Genomic DNA, 20,731 nt, shown 5'->3' on the forward strand with positions numbered 1-20,731 from the left:
GCCCACTAAGCAGCAGTGATTACCATTCAGTATCATTAGGCTAAGCCAGTTTACTGGGAGACAGTCCAATAGAAACCAGTCACCTTGACTGAGTGTGTTCCACTTAAACAGGTATACTGTAATAATATACAAAGCACTCACCTTAAAGCATTCCTGGATTGCGTGTATATAGTACCATGAAAATGCACTAGCTTCATGAGCTAAATGCAATAAGCATCCTTCTGTGGCAAAGAGAAGAAACACTTGATGGCTGAGACAGAATGCCCTCCTACAAAAAATGCATCGGGATTCTGCTACTTTCAGAAACACATTTAACGAAGGTAAACTTAAACTTAATGGCAGGTAATAAGCTTAAGCGGCTGAGCTGGCCTAATTAGATTCGAACCTCTGACTCCACTATGAGAGCTCATCAACTTCAGAGACACACCAGAAATTGTTGCTAGTTTGAAAATGCTAGTGTAAGATGTGCTCTCTTTCTGATTTTGAGTGTTTTCTATCAGCAAAAGCCCTTCTGTTGATGCAGCTATACTGCAAAGGCTAGAAAAAATGGGGGGGGGGGGGGGGGGAGAAGCTTGTTTTGTTGGTAGTGTTACTTTTTGAGGCAAGGTAAAGGATACTGTAGCAAAGGAATATTTTCCACAGTAGAAACTGCATCTAGATATAGAGTTTCTATCCTCTCTGTTGCAAAGCAGGGCGAGGACCTCCCGAGCAGCAGAATATAAATCAAAACTATCCCTCTATATGAAAATGCTCCTGCCAAAATTCCTTCACCTGTAATCAATTATCATTTTATGTGAGCACTAGATTTGGATAGTATGCATACAAGCCAATCAAAATGTTTTTTGGTCTTTATTATGTTCAAAGATATTGATTTCTATTAATATTTATGTTTTGAAATATTATTCAACTGTAAAGGCTAAATAACGATGTTATGTTTTTTGTTTTACTTTTTATTGCATTATGTCCACCATCAAGAAGACCAGATTTAGATGACGTTCAGTGAAGATAGCATATTGGGAAATAAACTAGGAATATACCTATGAAGAAAACATACTTTCCTTGACTCACTGCGACGCACAATCTGTAAAAATCAAGACTGATGGTGACCCAAAACAAAGGAATTGCAAAAAGATGTTGCACACATTCTGGCTCTGAACATGCAAATGCTTTACTGTGTTCATAGCTTTACATACACAAGTAGGCCTCCTGAGCTCCATGGTACTCCCTAAAGATAAGAATCTCTGTGCTTACAGGTAAGAATATATCCAAATGTTTGTAGAATCAGCACCTTTATTTATATTATTTTCACTATTTTTATTCTGTGCTCTGGACATGGGCACTACAGTGTTCTACAACATACTAAGCAAAATCAACACAGATGATGAGTATAAGCAGCTGCTCCAGAAGGCAGTGGGTATTACAAAGATAGGGCATCTCTCACAGCTTAGACAGCTGCATTTAATTAGTTGGAATTTTTTTCAAAATTATCTTTAAATCTGACCTTCCTTTCTCCTGTATCTTTTTGCCCTTTTAAAAATCTTATGTACTACTTTATTCTTTGTTACTCATCTGCTCTTACTCTCACCTCTTTTTTTTTCATTTCTTTTCCCTGTACCACTGAAGTCCAAAGAAGCAGGATCAAGGCTTAGCAGCTGCTAAACAGACAACACTCCATGTCTCAAATGTGCAAAGAAAACAAGCTGTTCAAGGTACTGCAGGCAGCTCAGTGCTAATATTTTAGTAGTTTCCTAGAAAAACTAGGACTAGTAAAGAAGTAAAATCCTTGTAATAGGTTAAGGCCATTATTTTGCTATAGGATATTTTTCATTCCAGCAGATAATTATAGATTATAGTAGAAAATCAGCAGTAATACTGTTCTGCTTTTGTCTTTTTGGTGAGGGTGTGTGTGAGAGATTCTAGTTTTCACCTATATATTTGCATTTTGTGGATATATACCATAAATGTTTCTCGCTTGTTTGAACGAACGCTCCACCTGGGAGACACTGCTGCACATGGGACTAACAGGCAGGCAGAGATGCTGCATCAGAATATGCACCCACAAGTGTCATTGCCTCTCCTGCACGTGGATGACACAGAGTGGAGATCACTGGAGGGCAGGCCTGGGGAGGCTCTCATAAGAGCAAAAATCTACTTGGAAGGGGGATTTGCTAAAAAGGGGTAGGGAGATGCCATTTGACATCGGACTGAATTGTACTAGTTACCCATTGGGTTAACAGGCCACTGATCAAATTGATGTCACTGTCCACACGCTTGCCCGTGATACGCTATCACGCTGTATTTGTGCACTGGCCAGTGTTAACAGAGCTGACTTGATAGTGGTGCGTATTAAATTTGTGTTGGGATGCTGACTGCACTTCTTTTTTATATGAAACAACAATAGCTGAAAGTTAATCTTACATGGGAAGATCAGAATGTGGCCTCCAGGTGGTTCCTTTTGTATTGTTTCAACCTGTAAGGCTGAACAAGAATTCACAATCAAAGCAGTGCTGCTCAATCAAAATCTACGTGATGTAAAAAACCCTCCTTTTACTCTCATTCTCCTCAAACACTCTCTTCAGAACTAAAAAAGGCTAACTTCAGGTTTAAGGCAAGGTGTGCTTAAGCAAACTGTGGCATGCTGAGTTTTTTTCTTCCATGTTTCTGAAAGGGAAAGGCATCAGCTTAAAATGTCTAGCCAGTAGAAAAAAAAAAAGGAAAGTGATTTTAAGTACTGTTTATAGCTTAGAATACCTCCTCTAGGACAAGAAGCTCTACAACTATTTTTTTTTTTTTTTAACGTTTGAGGGGTGAAGATAACGAGTCCGATATTAATGTGTGAGAGAATCATGGAAACAAAATGTGAAATGACTACTGCTTGATCCCGTATGTGCTAAACAGGTACAAAATTTCACTGAAACCAGATAGTACTCTAATGGGCTAGGAGTTAAGCAAACAGATGCTTCCTTGGTGCTACCAATGAAAAAAATGAAATGATTATGCATGCAGAACTGCCAAAGATGTACAAAAAGGAAACAGACAAAAAAAAAAAAAAAAGAATAAAATTTCCTTTCCTAAGTGAAAAGTATTAATAGTGGCAGTAAAACATTTGATAAATTTCAGAGAGAAGCAAATTTTTTTAGTTGAGATCTGAACTTAGCAATTACAAAAATTATTTCTGGATTTCCCATTGTTTTGCTGCTCTAGAAGTGTTCTGTCTTCTGTACCTAGCGAAGATCAGAGAAAGTAACACCAAACATGGAAGGAGTATGAACAGTTACTGAACTCAACAGCTTATGAAGTCACAGCCATAAAGAAGAAAATAAAATCAAGAATTTCCAACTCAAATGTAACTTCCGTGTTCACATTTGGTTGTGAAAACTGGAAATCTACAAAACATTAAAGACTGGAAATGCGATGCCTTTGAAAGCAGGTGCCTACAGAAGATGCTGGGCATTGGATGGAAAGTTTCTGCACCAATGAAGGAATGTGAAAGATCAGCAAATAGCACTCTCGACTGAAATCAACATTTTCTCATGCACTGCAGATGCTAACACATCCTCCTCGGTGAAGCTGTCAAATGGAAACCAACTGGTTTGAAAAAGATGCCCTGGCGACTTTCAAGAGAAAACCGGAAGAGAAGCTGTAGGTAGGAGTGCTGAGTGGATGATCTCAACACCATAAAGCAGAAAGTAAGTGCAGGAAGTAACGGCGAAGCCTGCCAGCAGTTGTTCAGGAAGTCTGTAACACAGTGTTATCCTCCAGGATGGAACACAGGGAGTATATTCAAAGAAAACAGTGCTAGAGTATATGGCCATAACATGTTTTGTGGCAAAACAAAATAGTATAAAGTAATTGCTCATCACGGGGAAAAAAATGTATTGCATGCAAAAGAAGTCTTAGACTAATCCTTAAATTTGCAGTTTCAAACATGAAGTTAAAATTTCTGTGTATCATTTAATGTTTCCTTGAGTTATGTTGTCTCTGTGTAGTTTAACAAATACCAAATTGTGCATCTTGGCCAATCACATCTACAATGTAAACGTAATTATTTTAAACCTTCTTCACTGAACTTTAAGTGATTTCCAAATTTTCTAAATTCCTTTTGGGAATGGGGTCTTGGCTTCTCACTTAAACATTTTTTGGTGTAATTTGCCTTCAGATGTTACCAGCATTTTTATATACAAATGTGCAAACTTAAAGATTTAGTCCCTCCTCCCAAAATCTGTGCAAAGGTACAACTTCAAATTGGAAACTACTTTTAAGAATTTAGCCCCATGTATTTTCACTAGTTTTTCTTAAAGACTGACCTGACACACAGTTGATGAAAAGCAGCTAGATGGCAAGGAAATTCTTCTGCTTGTTTTGAAAGGCATGTGCTAGCCTTTGCATTTTAGTTACACGCCAGACATTTTTCAGAGCCAGGTGCTGAAGGCTGGGATTAGTGGCCATTTTCTGCCTCTTCCACTGAACATATCAGAGCCAAAAATAACATTCTCAGTAGATTTTCAGATTGCTCATCTGTCAAATCTGGGTTTGTCTGCTATTACCTCTTGAATCTGAAACACAGCGTGACTGGACTAGCAATAACATTTTTTTGGTTACTGTAATGATTGTGTCCCAGAAGGCCTGTGACTTAAGAGAAAACCTGTATTTCTTCCTTGCCTTCATCCTCTCATAAAGTCCTTTCTTGTGGGCCATTCTTTAGGATAACTGCATTTCTTTAATAGGTACCACGTTTATAAGACACCTCTTAATAGATATGAATTAGTATCTAATGATATAAAGCAACAACTGATACTATTTTTTATTTTACTTCCCTGTACAATACAGTCAAACTTTTGTTCACAAAATCCAATAGTATATAGTCCTAATATATAAAGTATATAAATTTTCAACATATTTTTCTCCAGGGCATAACTGGTTTACTCTTTTTTCTAGTTCTCTTAATAAAACAGATTCTAAGCTGCAAAGCATAAGTTATGACTTATTGTATTTTTCTCTGTTTAATCTGCCATACCAGAGCTGATAAAATCATAAATGGATCAATTCATACCCATTTCATTATATCACAAGTCTTTTTCTTTAAACAATAGATTAAGTTCTAACTAGTCTCATGTATGTCCTTTGAATTACGATGATGATAATGTAATCTAATGTAATTCTTTATTTTCCTCATGTAATTTCACAGCTTCAAGTGGTATTTGTAACATGTGCTTTTTAAAAAAATACTCTTAAACCAAATAATTCTTTTATTTCTTATAACACAGGTTCTGGTTCCAAAACAGAAAACATCATGAAAAAGTAGTAATATTCAGTAATATATCAAGTATAATTACACAAATGTAGCTGGTATTTAATAATGTTGTTTTACTATAGTATCTACTTCTGAGGCTTTCTGTTGGTCAGGAAAACAAACATACCTTCCATGTATCTTTAGTGGAACATTTAATTCCACTTGTAAAAAGAGGCAGAACGTAAATAGTTCAGAGAATGTTCCCCTGTAAGTTCTCACAGAAAAACAAAACAAAAAGACCTTTGATTTCAAAGCTGGTAATATGGCAAAAATTCAGTAAAAATATCTGAGCCCACTTACAGCTTTCCTAACTATACAATAAGAACGGCCGTGACCCCTACGCAAATGGTGCTGGGTGCAGACAGCTATTTGACATTTGTGTGTTGGGCAGACGGTAGCCTGAAGCCCAGACATGAGGGAACTTGCTCCCTATTCTGCAGTGAATGCACGAGAAGGTCTGTCTGCACTTCTTGGTGAAAAATACATCCAGATTTATCTACTAGAGGTCCCCTTCCCCCAGTTTCCTCCTGTGGATTTTTCTGCAGACTTTTATTTAATTTTTTGCTTTTCAGAAATTATTATAAAGTAGCTACAAGATAAGCTGCGTATTTCTCCAGCTCATGGAGGAGGGAGGGAATTGAGAAAAGGACCCCAAAATCATGTTTGTAAACTAGTCTCAAATTATAATGTAAGGAATTACATTATATTAAACATAAAATTAAATTTCATTTTGTAATGCATAGTTAATCTTATACTTCTTTTTCTGAACAGAATCACAAAACCCTGCAGAACCTCAGCACTGAATTCGGTGACAAGACGTTTCCTCATCCCTTTTTGCCTTTTCTAATTGTTATAATTCTTCACTCCGTATTACTGTGAAGCAATCTGCTTCCAGATCAGCAAAATTTCACTCTTGATTGTAATGCATCAAGCCATGCCTACACAGAAATAATCCAAATTGTACAGAGCAGGCAATAGAGTCATTTGTTTAATATATAGTTTTAAAAGAAAATAGATGCAATGTAAGAGATTCTCTTCCTGCTTCTGTATTTCATTCAGTGCATGACTGATTCTGTTTCTTTGCTGCTGACATCGCTTACAGATCATGCACCACAGGCTTCCTTTAAAAATCTAAAATAAGAAAGTTTAGCAATTAATACTTGATGAGTGGAGAGAGACAAGCATTTGTGTCTTCCTTTACGGAAGTATGGTGGACAGACCCTCAGCTTGTGTGAATGAGGAAGATCTACTGAGGTGAATGGAGCTGTGCTGATTTACAGTAGCTGGGAATCTAAACTCAGGTCTTCATTACAGCTGGCCTTATCTGGGCAAATCCCAATTATGCCAATTGACCTCACTGGGAATGCTGAAAGAAGTCCAGAAAATAAGGTATGTTCTTGTTGTTTTAGAGCGTTTCTAATACGTATTTTTCTCTTATTCCTCTTTCATTGTTGCATCTTTCATCCTAAACTCCTTGGTTTTATCTTGTGCTTCTATCTAGTCCACGTAGTTGTACATGACTGGCATCAGCCGGAAGTGCTGGTGACAGATAGGTACACAAATATCTGCATTAATAAGAATAAACATCTCTCTAAACAGTGTTTCCTAAAGAAACCATCTGTGCAGGATTTTCAGTCCTGGGTCTCAGATGTGAAGGGCTATGCAAATATCTCCCTAGACAAATAGTACCTAAAAATAATTGATTTTGGCTTGCCAAATATTTACTAATAGTCATCACATTCAGCAAACTACTCGGTTCACCCTTACACCTAATACAGCATGTGTGTATGTATATGCCTTAATTTGGTTGATAGAACAAACAGCAGATTAGCTCGGAGGGCTGGACAAGGGCTATCATGTTCCACAGCACTACAGCCTGTCTGGGGTTATCAAAGGATTGGTTGTCAAAAGCGATGTAAGGAGAAAAAAGAGCATATTAAATTAAAGAAAAAAAAGGACGAACAACATTCATCAGAGTTCTTCAGTCTCTTTGTATGTGGTATGCAAAATGGGTACTGAAAGAAAGCAATTTGTATTGTTTTAACATACTGAGAGGTTAAAAGATTTTATGTGAAGTAAATGAAACTGCAGTTGTCCCTGTATTGTTACAGATGAAAGAAATTAACTTATGTTTCCACAGCAACCACAACTCTATGTTGCATGTATGCAGTTAGAAATTAAAAGCAGTATAATATTCTCTGAAATATTCATAAACACATGCAATATATCCAGGTAAAAGTTGAGGGAATTATACATTTTTATTTCCTTTGTTAAAATCATAATATTACATTAACACTGGGTTTGTTTGGGGTTTTGGTTGGCAGTAGACAGGAATGGGTTGCATCAGTATATTAATAAAATAATAAATTTTATGTAAGTTAAAATAGTATTTCTACGTCTAAGTCTTAATGAAGTGAATAAAACTAAGTTCTGTGATCTATGATACCGCCACAAACTCTCAATGAAATCACAGACCTCTATGTTTCTCTTAAAACGTACTCTATTCCCTGAATGGCTTATTTTTCTAGTGTTATTCTAATGTGTTGATTTACTGAACTATGATCAGAATTTTAATTTCATTAATATAATCATACACTTGAGAATGTACTAAAGGATGTACTAAAGGAATGCAGAATAATTATTTCAGAAATCTTATTTAAGTTTTTTTATTAATATATAATTTATTATAATCAGGTTACTAATTATTACTATATAATCTCACCTTTTCATCTTTCAAGGTTCTTTGGTGAAAGCATTGCTATTTTAATGTTAAGACTGCTATTTTAATATTATGTGGAGACATAAGAAATGGAACTTTCACATATAAAACATATTCCACATTACCTACCTAGACATTATTTAATTCTACCTTCAAAATAACAGACTAGCTAGGAATCAGTCATTATGGTGTTACTCCAATGCCCTCTGGGGACCTTCTGTACAGTATGAATAGGTTTTGGAACAGTCCTGGCAAATTCCCTGTAGTTGAAAAAAGAAATGGGGGGGGGGGGGGAAAGTCTGACTATTAATTCTTTAAAATTTATTTTAATAATGGCTTATTGTCCAGTCTTCCAAAGGTGAAAAATCTGGGAGAAAGTAGATGATAGTGTATCTTTGCGCTGTAGCTCATTGGTTCTCCTGCTCCAATTCATTTCAGGCAAATCAATTTATTTAAATAGTGATTTAGATGAGAGAAAAATGTTGAATTGACAGTATCAAAAACTGTTTCACAAAAAAAATCACATTTTTATATCTCAGCTTGGATATTTGACTTTAAATTGTTTAAATTATGCTCTCTGAAGAGTGCAGAAGTCCCTCTTAGGCCATTCTGTCATGTTGTCTTGCTTTGTTATTGCTTCATGTGTTACTTTCTATTAATGTAAAATTTTGTTTGCTATTTCTGTGAAATGACTGGCTGTTAATGGTATCCAATATCTGTGATCATTTAGCCCTAAATGTTGCTTGATATATTCATACATACATACATATATATATATATACACACGCACACACACGCACACAGACATATATGGATATGCATTTAGGTATCTGTGTGCGTGTGTGTGTGCATATGTATTTGTGTTTGTGTATATACATGTGTTAGTGTACATATTTGTGTGCATATATATTTATGTGTGTGTTTGTGTATATGTAACACACAGACAAACACACTTGATACACAGTGTACTTGACCAAAAAAAATCCACATATTTAAATTAACTGGATGGATGAGGACTATGGGAAATGGCATTTGTTAGCTGCTTGGTCAGAGGAAGAGTAGATACAATATATTGATAGGCCAATAAGAACTAAGAGACTACGGTGTTTGTAAAGTTGACTCCATGCTATAACTACTTGTTAAACCAATTTATTACATGCAATTTACCAAGTAGTCTCTGATGTGTTTTGAACATACTGCAATTCTTACAAATTTACTCCAAAGCAGAAATACGTCCTATTTCTATGAGCAAACTGTCAAACTCATCAGACTGTCTTGAGAACTAAAGCCTGTTTTCCAAAGAGGCTCAGAAAAATTTAGATATCAGAGTGTCTAGCTCACTTGAAAGGGAATTGATACATAGGCGCCTAAATCACCACCAAGCTTTTGAAAAATGTGCCCAAATTTCTAGACCACCTAATGGATTTTTTCCCCCGAACTATTTTAGACTAAACCCTCTTGCCATTTTGGCTTTTCCTATTCCCTTAACTGCCTTATGATTACACATGCTGTCTTAAAAATCTATTTTGGTAATTTCTGCAAGCAATTTCACACTCTCCTTTTGCGCTAGACAAGCATTTCTTACCTAGCTTTGGATGCGTATCTGACCACTGGCAAAGTTTACTCGCTCTTTACCACAAATCACAGGCAGAAATATGAGCATATGGGTGCCTAGCCCCCAACTTTGTAGCTGTACAGTATTAATCTTTGTATCACAAAATTTATCCTCTTTGGGGATACTGTCAAACTAGAAAATGAACTACATAAAAATGGAAGAGTCAGTGTAATTACCCAAAGCTGGAACCTTTTTCTCCATTATACAGGACAATTTACTACTTTGTTCTTTCAAATAATACATACGTCTTCCAACAATTTACTAAGGTTCTAGGAGGGGGACTAGATGTTTCCTTTTTTCTCCCCAAAGAAAAGGATTTCTTTGTTCTCTGAGCATATAGACTTAGAGGATATCATGTTATATGTCTTTCAGAAATTTCAAAGTATGCTCAGGGAACTAAATGGCTTGAATAATAATAATAAAGAAAAGAGGTGATAGTGATTTTCTACTTTTTGTAAAAATCTGCTCAAGTCAGGAATGACTGAACATTATCACATGATTTTTGGTCACCTTGGAAAAGTATTCCAAAGTGCATCACATTTGAGGGCAACCCACTTAGAGGAGTTTCAGCATAGGAGGTTCGCAATGGCCTCTAGAAATTAATAGTTCTTACCAGAGGTTTTAGAGCTGAGAAGTGCCTAACCCATGTACTGGGGAGCAATGCCACAATGTCTAAGAAATTCTTGCAGGGAAAATGAATAGATGACAGATAAGATGATTATTTTCTAGGCAGGAAAAAATATGAAGAAAGAACGGTTATACAGGAAGAAGAGAGGGTACAGAAAGTATCTTGAGGGAAAATGGATACAAGAAATGGCAAAAAAAGAGATACTAGGTTTAGTGGCAAGTGAGAAAAGTGTGAAGAAGAACAGGCAAAGAGGAGAAGTCGAGGAAGCAAAGTGAGTTTTAAAGTATTTGTTTTTAAGAATATTTTTTGCCTCTTGTGAATCCAGCACAGTACCCTTTGAGTGGAGTGATCCAATTCTACCTCAATCACAGAGAGGTCGAAAGATGTTTAGATATATATCACAGTTCATCTGGGTTATATTCACCTTATTGACTGATGCCCAAAGAACACAGTAAACTGTGGGGAGATTATGGTGATATTTTGTGAACTACCTAAAAGACAGAGCTCAAAGTCCTAATAATCTGCTTATCTGATTTGACAGCGATGAGAGCAGAAGAGACAAGATTTTGGAAGAGCTGAGCCCTAGACTGAGACAGAAAGGAGTCATCTGCTTGCAAGGAAGAATCGGTATGTTTGTTTATACATTAGTCAAAATCACATTGCATCTGCCAAACTTGTCCCAAGGACATAGCTATACGACTTCCCAGGCAAAATGATAAACTCTACTATTTACACAAAGTACTTCATAATGCTGCCTTTTTTTTTTCTTGTTATGTATCTTTTAAGTATGATACTGTCCAGTGAGTAAAAGTATTGGAAATACCTTATAAATAAACCCATAGCAAAAAGTATTTATCATTTAAAAAATACATTGGTTAAAAAACCAAATATTTTATCTCCTGGATAACATCTCCTTGCAAAATAATTGAAATGAAAAAAACAGCACCGTTAAATGCAGACACTCTTATAATCTATCTTGATGTCATATGGATGGGACAAACTTCTACTGTGAAAAAACTCATGAAATATTTTACACCAACAAAGCCAAAAGGCTGTGATTTATAGAACAACATCATGAGGGTGAAACAGGACTTTTTAGGAGTACTGTTATTTACAAAGGACCAACATTGGTTTTAAAGAAAAATTCTAATCAGAGCTTGTATCTGTCCTAAATTTTTTGCACTGAAATTGTACGTAGATTTTTTTTCCTCTAGCACCATCTGAAATGAAGAGACAATCAGAAAAGTCCTGTGAACTGTCATCTTCATTTCTAATACCTGTCTGCCTATAGGCAGCGGGGACACAAACTTCATAGCTTTGGGATCAAATGACATCTTGTTCCATTCTTACCAAGTTATTTTTATTATCAAACTATCTATCAATCTAGACTAGTTTTGGACATCCAACCTATTTCTGCTAATTGAAATAACTGGATTTAAGAAGCATGTGATCAGAAGTGTGACAGAAAAATACATTACAAAGTGAATGGCAAATTATGCTCCTTTTAACCAGAACTAGCAAACAGCTCCCATATCCCTCTCAATATCCTACCAGGCTCTTTTGCCCATCCTTGTCCTTTGTTTCTAAAGAGACAAAATCCTCACTCAGTTGGAAAATTCTTCATAATACTCGAAAAAGACCTGGACTACGGCTGTTCCAAATATCCAGGTACTTACCACTGTCGTCATTGTGACTTGAAGGTCACACACATCATGGGTTAAAAAACTCCCAATCTCAGAACAGCCAATCTAGCAGACCACTGCTTGAATCAATCTTTCTGTTACATTTTACTACCTCGATTTTCATCCACTGATCTTGTTATATTATTTAAAATTTGAAAGAACTATAAAACTTACTGTTTTGTGCCAGAGCTTGAAGCAGACAGTCCAAGCATCCCTCCAAGCTATCTGCTGTGCTGTCAGTGGCTGTTATCTTCAGCTTTTTCAAGGCGTCACTTAGATTATCTGCTTGGTTAACACAAAGAAAAGAGAAATCAGCGTCCTCATCAATCTGGTAACAGCTTTATAGCCTCAAATTCAAATAGTTACTGTAAAGTAAACAAGATCCTATTTCAATGAAGAAGGAATCTATGTCTGTATTCTGAAGATATAAAAACCCAAGAGTCAAAGGTTTTGGATGAAATTAAACTTTTCAAATTTAAATACATATTTATCATTCTTCATCTCAGAGGAGGATGCCAGGAGGCACTTTATGAAATACCACTGAACAACAATTTAGCCATCAATATTCTTTCAGTCTAGTTGGCTTAGAAAACCAGCAGCAGTATCTTTGCTTCCATCCTTATAAGTGGATGGAAGCAAAGAAAATATGATGAAAATGAGCACATCTTGCATTTTTCATCAAGAATAGGGGAAAGTAACTGAAAATCTATAGGATTCCTTCTTGGCTACACATTCACAAAGCCCTAGTGCTAAGCCTACAGCTTTGTAAGTATTATGCCATTATCTACCATAATCTTACGAGCACTACTGTTTATATGAACCGTGTTACTATTTATATTCAACTGATCCATAAAAAAATATAAAAAAATATTCTAGAAATAAGGAAGTCCTGTTGTGTATTTCAGATGGTAAAATAACCCTTTCTTCTGAAAAAAAAATCAAAACCATATAGTATAATTCTCAACAGATGCACATTTATTCTTCTAGAAGTTGGGGCAGTATCACTGCTACCATTTCAAGTATTCTGTTTATTCACAAGCCAAAGTATAAGTGTTAACAGCTGCAGTGTAAGTCTCTCTGGTTTGCCCGCTGATGACTAGCCTCGCTCCGAGTGGACTATTCTTAAAAAAAATCGTAAGTGATGATACAGTTTCCATGCCAACTCTGTCAGTAAGCAGAAATTGTTACTCAAAACAAATAATATTAAATAGCATCTAGTCTAGCTGTCTACTGTTCCCTGGTGACTAATCAGAGAGCCCTGACCCGAGTCGTGCAGTACTGAAGACGCAGTTTCTTTGCCACACATCACTGGCATCTTCTGGGCTGGAAAAGCTGCCAGCGCAGCCTCGGGAGCTGGGCAGTAGTGGAGAAGCCCCTCGGCAGGAGAGCTGCTCTGCCAAGCCTCCTCCCTACCTGCTTTTATATGAGACGGTGCAAAGGGAGCTGGCATGGCCAGAGCTTGCCTTACGCTCAGTGTTTTTGCCTCAGAGGCACTGGTGGCTAATACAAACTATCCCAATGAATGCACAGCAGGCATACTATGAAGAGAGTGGTATCTCACTTATTGAGCTGCTCTGCCTCTCAGTCAAAGCTATGGATTTCGTCCCGTTTCTGTTTTTGATTAACATACCCTTTTGTAGCCCAATATCCTATCTAGATAAAGTAAGATGCTTTTCTTTTGTTTTCAAATTCTCAGGATTTCAGTATGAAAATCGTCACGGAATGGGTTATTAGGCAGAGAGTTTATTCCCATAACGTGCATGTTCCCAGCTACACTATAGACAGGAATAGCATCACTCTGAAACGCTGAGAGCCAGCAGCGGGCAGGCAACTCTGAGAGCGCCTTTGGGGCAGCTGCATGGGATGCTGCCCGCTGAGACTTCCAGCCCGCCTCCTTGGCACCCCTCCCCGCTCTGCTGAGCTGCTGCCTCAGGGCACAAGCTAGCAAGAAAAAAAAAAAGATTCATCGCTTCCCCCGGTACCGATTTATGTTACCATCTTGCAGGCTCGTTGCAGCACGCTTTTGCAGGACGCTTACTGAACTGCATTCAACCAACAATAGAGCCAAACAGGTGCTGAAAAATCATGTTGTTTTAATACGTTTTTCAAGGAGTAACATTGGAATTGTCAAAAGACACAGAGACAGGGTATCCAGTGAGCAGCCCCAAGAGCTACAATTTTAGACTGTGTGTTCCACTTCCTCTTTCTCTTTGTTCACCCACCTTCCTCCCTTGAGCTTGCATTTAATGTGGCTCTAACTCTCTTCCGTCCTACAGGCACTTCCTGTCATCTCCCTATATACATCTGTATCAATTAAACAGCGCAGAATTTGGCAACGCACAGCTGAGAGAAGCTCTTATATACTGTGAGGGTATACAGAGTCAGACAGTCTAAAGAAGAATTTCTGTGTAATAATACAAACAAACCTTTATTACTTTCCCATCTCCTATAAAAGTTCTACTTTTACTGCAAAGCGACACGATAACAGATTTTGACTTTTTTTCCTATAGTATAAATTGTGAATAATTAAACCGTGCCACAGAGATCAGAATCTTGATCTTTTAGCTCAGAACATCTGTCAACTGACAGGAAGACCATGAATAACTGTGAACTAACCTACCCATGAACAATGTAAAGAAGAAAAGCTATAGCTGGGTCGAATGGAAAAACCAATCTCTCATAAGAGAGATATTTTAACAGCACATGAATTCCACATCATTCATGTGAGAAAGTGATGTATTCATGTCCCAGATAGTAGGAATGCTCCAGAAATAATTAATGTACTGTAGAAACTTTGTTTGTTATTGGTTAGAAGCATCCATAGGATATACTTGAAAATACGTATTTTTAAACAACTGATCTACTACATTGCCATGAAAGCCACATACTCAGTACTGGCACAGAGTAACAAGGAAGAAAACTTGCAACACTATGTACTCCAAGATAGCTCAAATACAAAACATTTTATCTTCCTTTGACAATAAATTTGAGGCTGTCCCCATAACACTGTAAACTGTGCTGCAGGAAAGCAGGGAGTGCCTCAAGCAATGCAGTGGGTAACAAGAATCCTGTCTCGTGCAAAGCGTGCCTTAGACCCTCCATGTCTCAACGAATCTTTCTTTAAGAAGATCAAAAAGATTGATCAGATTCATGGGTGGATGAAGAAGTCATGTGTTTTACAAATAATTCTGTGGTTTGTCACAGAAGAACGGGGAAAAATAAGTAGGCACCTTTCTTGATTTTATTGCTAAATAAAATCAAACAACTATCTCATAATTAGGAGCTCAAATGATAGAAAACTGAAAATTTATGGAAAATATTTCCATCCTAGAAAGGCAAAGGTAGGTCCTTTTTCATTCCCTCAAAAATATTTAAATTTGGTATTTTCATCAACTTGGTCCTGCTAAAAAAAAGATAGAAGGCTTCACAGTCAATGAACAAACATAAAATTTAAGTAATTAAGTATGAATACAACCATATATTGAAGGAAGGAAGGAAGCATTAAAAGTAAACCATTCAAATGCAGTGAGAAATTTCTTGCATCATAGAAATGTTCTCCTCGAAAGGTAAAATACTGTGAACTATTGATAGTTCCATACATTTCAAATTTCCATAATGGCACTAATAAGACAGTGTATGTATATTACGCACAATGATGCACTTTGGGCAAAATCTTCAGACGTGACTATCTAAATATTTCAATCCCCAGGACAAGCAGTTCTATTTTGCATGGTATAGAGCATATGCACATCCTACTGGATGCACACTTCAAAAATCGATGGACATTAGCATGCTTTTAAAGACTTATTATCTAACTATGTTGCAATATGAGCAAAAGTGCTTTCTACTGTATATGATTAGATACTGTAAGTACTCTTAAAATAATGTACAAAAATTAAATTAGAAACCATATGCGTAAAGTATAAGTGATTCTAAAATAGATGATAAAACAGTATTTGTTTTTCTAATATATCTATGACTCCAAACTTACTGCACCTTGAGATTGATTCCTTCTGCTGTGCAAATAAACAGGAGCAGGAATTTGGTAAGAACAGATGTGGGGGAACAATGTCAGAAGGCTGCAGCTGCAGAGGGGAAAAAGTACCCGATTTGCTAACTTTGTCTCCTTCTGTCAAAGCCAGGACTACCTCCCTTTCCAAACAGGGTTAATGCCTCAAAAGACATCATCTTTACTTCTGAAATCTCAGACACATGCAAATACGCATTGAACAGAACGGGGGGGTGCCCTTCTGAAAAGAAAAAAGATTGTACAGTCTGTGATTACACTGACGGGGATACGGAGAGGAAAGACCACAGTGTTCCCACCGTACAATTATGCAAGGCTTTCTGATTCCTGCCGTTTCACAGCTGCCTTGAACCTGTCATTTAGGGAAGAACCTGCAGATGCTTTTCTTGCAGGTACAGAAACCCTGTTATTTTCTTGTGATCATCTGTCTGTCCGCCTGCCTTGCTTACCTTCCTCACTCTTCTTCTCTTTTTCAACAGGCTTGTTATTGCACAGGCTGACGGGACTCTCAGAGATAAAAACTCATGGGATAAAACCAATTTAAGGAATATTTTTGAATGAATGTCAGGGAAATGTAAGTAAATTCTGTCAATATGTAAGATCATGTGAAAGCTTACATTAGCAGGGATGATTTGAGGTGACAAGCTCAAGACGGTAAAGGTGAAAATAAGTCTAGTAGCGATAGTTGATTTCTATGTCAGATGTGCTCAGTAGTCTGCTGTCAGGTCCTAAGTTTGTAAGGCCTCAAGCCAAAAATTTAACAGAAGTATGAGCTACTTTGCTGATGATACGAAGCCCAGGAAGACATTCTGTCAGTCATACTTACACTGCGCTTCCAGGATTGCTTTCCAAATAATTAGTTCTCTGATCTGGACATAAAGCACTGAATCTCTCAGACTTTTATTTCATACATCCTAATGATACAAAGTGGTAAGTCAGGAAGTGGAGTCTGGCAAGAGCTGTCAGATCTAACTGTTTGGCCCACTCCACCTACTGCTGCATTCTGCCTTCCTCTGAAGCATATTCCTGCTCAAGCATTTATAGAAAAGGGGTGGTATAAATTCTGTAGTAATCTACACTGCTTTTGGTGGCATGGCATTACTGTCACCTTCTGCAAACTCCTGCTACCTCCTGTACTGGCATTTTTACAGGGAAAAATAATTGCAAAGTGAGGAACATAAGTGAACACTCTCATATTCCATCTCATTTCACTGTACCTTTTTTTTCCCCTGAAGGCTCTTCTGGGAGTTATTCTCATTTCCCCAATCATGAATTTATTTTATGCTGATAAATTGTTCTTTCATCTCATAAAATCTGGTAGTTGATCATCCTTGTTCAGGGTCAGGGCCACAGAAATGCTGAATCTGCTACACAAATCTGCTTTTACAAAGTAGCCACAAACATATTTAGGGATGCAGCTTCTTTATACAAGAACCAACTTGCTAATTTTACCTCAAGTTCATAGTATTTTCATCCAAACCAGACCAGAAATTCAAGGTAAACAAAAAAAGCCACTTAAATGCTGAATTTTTAAAAATGATTTAGAATGTTTTAGCTGAGTATTTAGATTCATAGCTTTTCTTTGTAGAACTTACTCTTAAGTATTGTGTAATCTTTTTCTAAGATAACTATTTAAAAAGATTTTTAAAAAGCTCTGAAGATATCATTAACATATTTTGCATCTTTGTGATTACAGGGACCAATATGTTGATGGTAGCTGTATTACTCTCAGAGGCTTTTGTGACTGAGTCCCTTTACTGGCTCTTAGGACACAGTGAGACATAAAATTAAGTGGTGGGAATGATGTCACTTTTATGGGTCTTTTTGTGTTACAATGCCTTAAATGTATCTTAAAAATTTAAGTATGTATGTCTATATGGTATGAATGAAACCACAGGGGAAATACATATTCAATGCAAGTTAAACACCATTCTAGTATCTGGGGAAAATGTTTAAAAGATTAGACTTCAGCAAGTACTTAATTTTGTGTGCAGAATTCCTAGAATTTCTGTACAAGCTAACCTATATGGAAAACCCACCACTGATTCACCACAGCTGTTTTTCGACTAGAGGTTATATTACTCAAGAACATAGGAACTGACACCAGCTCAGACACTTAAACCATCGTGGGCAGCATCCAGCCTCCTAGGCCACCCTGAGCCCATGTTGTTAGCTTCCTTCTGGTATCTATGTTTCTACCTGAATGCAGACCCCACGTCACCGGCAAAGCACTCCATGCGCAGTGATGTTCAGTGGTGCCCGAGGTGCCTTGGGACATGACACCTACACGGCAAGGCGCTGCCCTGGCTGTGCCCTCACAGTTTGTTTGCTCCTGAAGCTGGCTGCCCGAAGAGCAGGCAATCTTGCCTAAATTACTTTCTAGAGCAGGAGGCCCAACAACTGACTGGTAAGGCCTGCAGCATGCCTTTGATCTCTAATGTCTCTGGTGTCTAAGGACCCTGGATGACCCTGCTCTACAGAAAGCATATAAGACTGGCCCAAAATTAGTAAACCCACTGGTTCCCAGGGCATTGCATAAACTGGCAGGAATGAACAGGATTCCTTCTTGAATCTATGTAAGGAAGAGCTAAGACTCTTCCCCCGGATACTTTGTCAAAAGATACTAAACTGCAAATCATTCATTCACCTAGACGTGCAGAATACCCCAAATATGCAGTTTTTTAATCCAGGACAAAACAACTTTGCTCTGTCCTCATGTTTAGGCCATTGCCAGCAAACACCCACTCACCCAGCAGCTGTCCTCAAGCACTCTCAAGTGTACAGTGTCAAGCTACCCAAATCCATCATTAGAAATCACTCTTTTCTTAGCCCAGCCAGGAGATTTTGAACCTTGGCACTTGATCTGGAGGACAACAGATGCTGTCAGAGACTGAGGTAAAGAATTCATTTACAAGAGGTAATGCCAGGAGGAAGTTAGCTGGTTACTGTCTCCGAAAGAAACTAAAAGTGACGGTGCTTATATAACTGCAGAGGAAAGTCCAGTGTCATTTAATGGATTCCCACAGCACTTTATCCTTTGGTTTGACTGTTCAGTCAGCAGCATCACAGCAGGATGTCCGGGCACACAGGAACCTGCCTCAGGAGCCAACAAGCAGGCATGGGTGCTACTGCTATGCTGGATAGAGCTGCAGGTGGCTCTCTTTGCCTAGCATCATTTGAGGGAGATGCTTTTGACTGCGCTCTTGTACTCAACCCTTCCAAGTGGCAGTCTGGCACAGGATTCCTTTCTGCTCCTTGGGGATCTCCCCTCTGAGAGTTACACCACTGGTGGAATGGGCAGGTTGAAAAAAAAACCCCAAAAACGCTCTTCCTTCAAGTATATGCAGAGACGCAGCAGGTCTTAAGGTGCAAGGGTGCAGCACGAGCCAAGGCTGTGCTAACTGTACTGCACTGCCCTGGGAGCCCTGTGCCAGCTGCCTGTGGCTCTCCCAGGGTGTCTGAATTGCCTCAGGACACACAACAGGGAGCTGTGTGGAGGGCAGACCAGACCGAATGTTCTGTGGAGTTTCAAAAGTCAAGAATTATGCTTGGAAAGGCACAGGAAATAAAATGGGAAACCTGTAATTATCACTGTGCACCTACAACTTGAATACTAGATGCAGCTGAAGGCACCCCATACTGTAAATGACGAGCTGTAGAACTAGAAAATGCTCAGATATGGTTGAGCAAAGGTTAGGAAAGTATACTCTTCAAGGAGTAGTTAAATAGGCAAGATCTCTTCACCGTAAAAAAGAGATGACTGCAGAGAAGAGAAGACTGAGAAGTATTCTATAGAATCATGCTAAGACGATGATAAGAGCTATTTACTGTTTTTCCTAACACAAGAACTAGAATACCTAAATGAAATCATAAAGCAACAAACTTGAACAGAAGAAAGTGTTGTTTTCACTCATGTAATTAAACTATAGAACTGTTAAGAAGCTGAAACTATAAATAGTTTCATTAATGAATTAGGAAAAAAAATGTGGAAAAAAAGTCCATGCGTGGCTCTTAACACTAACATATGCATGCATAGAAAGTTCTGAAACAGCAGATTACTGGAAGCTGGGAGGATCCTACTCTGCACTTGTTCTGTCCTCACGGTGTTTTCCTAAACATCTGCTACTGGTCACTCACTGTGAGATACAGGACAAGTTGGGTGCAATGACTTTTGGTAGGATCTGCTGCCTATAGGTGGGCTGAGTGGCATTTGTACTGGCACATTGTGGCTCATTGCCCAGGTTTACCACAGAAAGAAGGCGGCCACACACATCTGGCCAGATGGGACTTTACAGGGCCAACCGTGTGGACTCGGCCATTTGGAGAAGATTTGGGGTCCTGCAGTTTAGTCACAGCCGGTAAGGTAATTCTTGTGTTCTCAACAGCGTCTTCGGTACTAGGCAGGTCTGGAGGCTGACCGTGGCCCTAGGCAGTATTACCGCTTAAATTCATGAATTCAGACTTCTTAATCAGGGAGGATCTTTAAAAAAAAAAAAAAAAAAAAGAAAAAAATCCCACTTGTTTGTCTCTGTCCTACCATGTTTGTGAATGTGGGTTGAAATACTTTGCAATTAATTTTACCAGTTCTAAGAAAATGCTGATAGATCATTAATTGCAGGGTTCCTGCTACAACTTGTTTTTAACTTAGGTACATTTGCTCTACTTCTCTAGCATAGTAGCTAATTTTAATGAGATTGCCTATTTTTGTTAACAGTTCAGCCACTTCATTCTTAAACACTTTTTCAATCTTAAGATATATACCATCTG

The 20,731-nt window shown here is 37.9% G+C and overlaps 1 protein-coding gene across 4 annotated transcripts in view; it reads right to left on the minus strand.

Annotated features, from left to right (window-relative positions):
• RAP1GDS1 (Rap1 GTPase-GDP dissociation stimulator 1) overlaps positions 1-20,731 on the minus strand; it is a 106,092-nt gene that overhangs the window by 55,281 nt on the left and 30,080 nt on the right. For 3 of the 4 annotated variants that reach the window (XM_062575011.1, XM_062575009.1, XM_062575008.1), the window contains exon 2: positions 12,112-12,222. In XM_062575011.1, coding sequence (XP_062430995.1) covers positions 12,112-12,222 — 111 coding nt within the window. The remainder of the gene's footprint in view (positions 1-12,111; positions 12,223-20,731) is intronic. The other variant, XM_062575010.1, reaches the window with a different exon arrangement.

This window comes from Rhea pennata, chromosome 4 (assembly GCF_028389875.1).
Source record: "Rhea pennata isolate bPtePen1 chromosome 4, bPtePen1.pri, whole genome shotgun sequence".
NCBI classification, from domain to species: domain Eukaryota; kingdom Metazoa; phylum Chordata; class Aves; order Rheiformes; family Rheidae; genus Rhea; species Rhea pennata.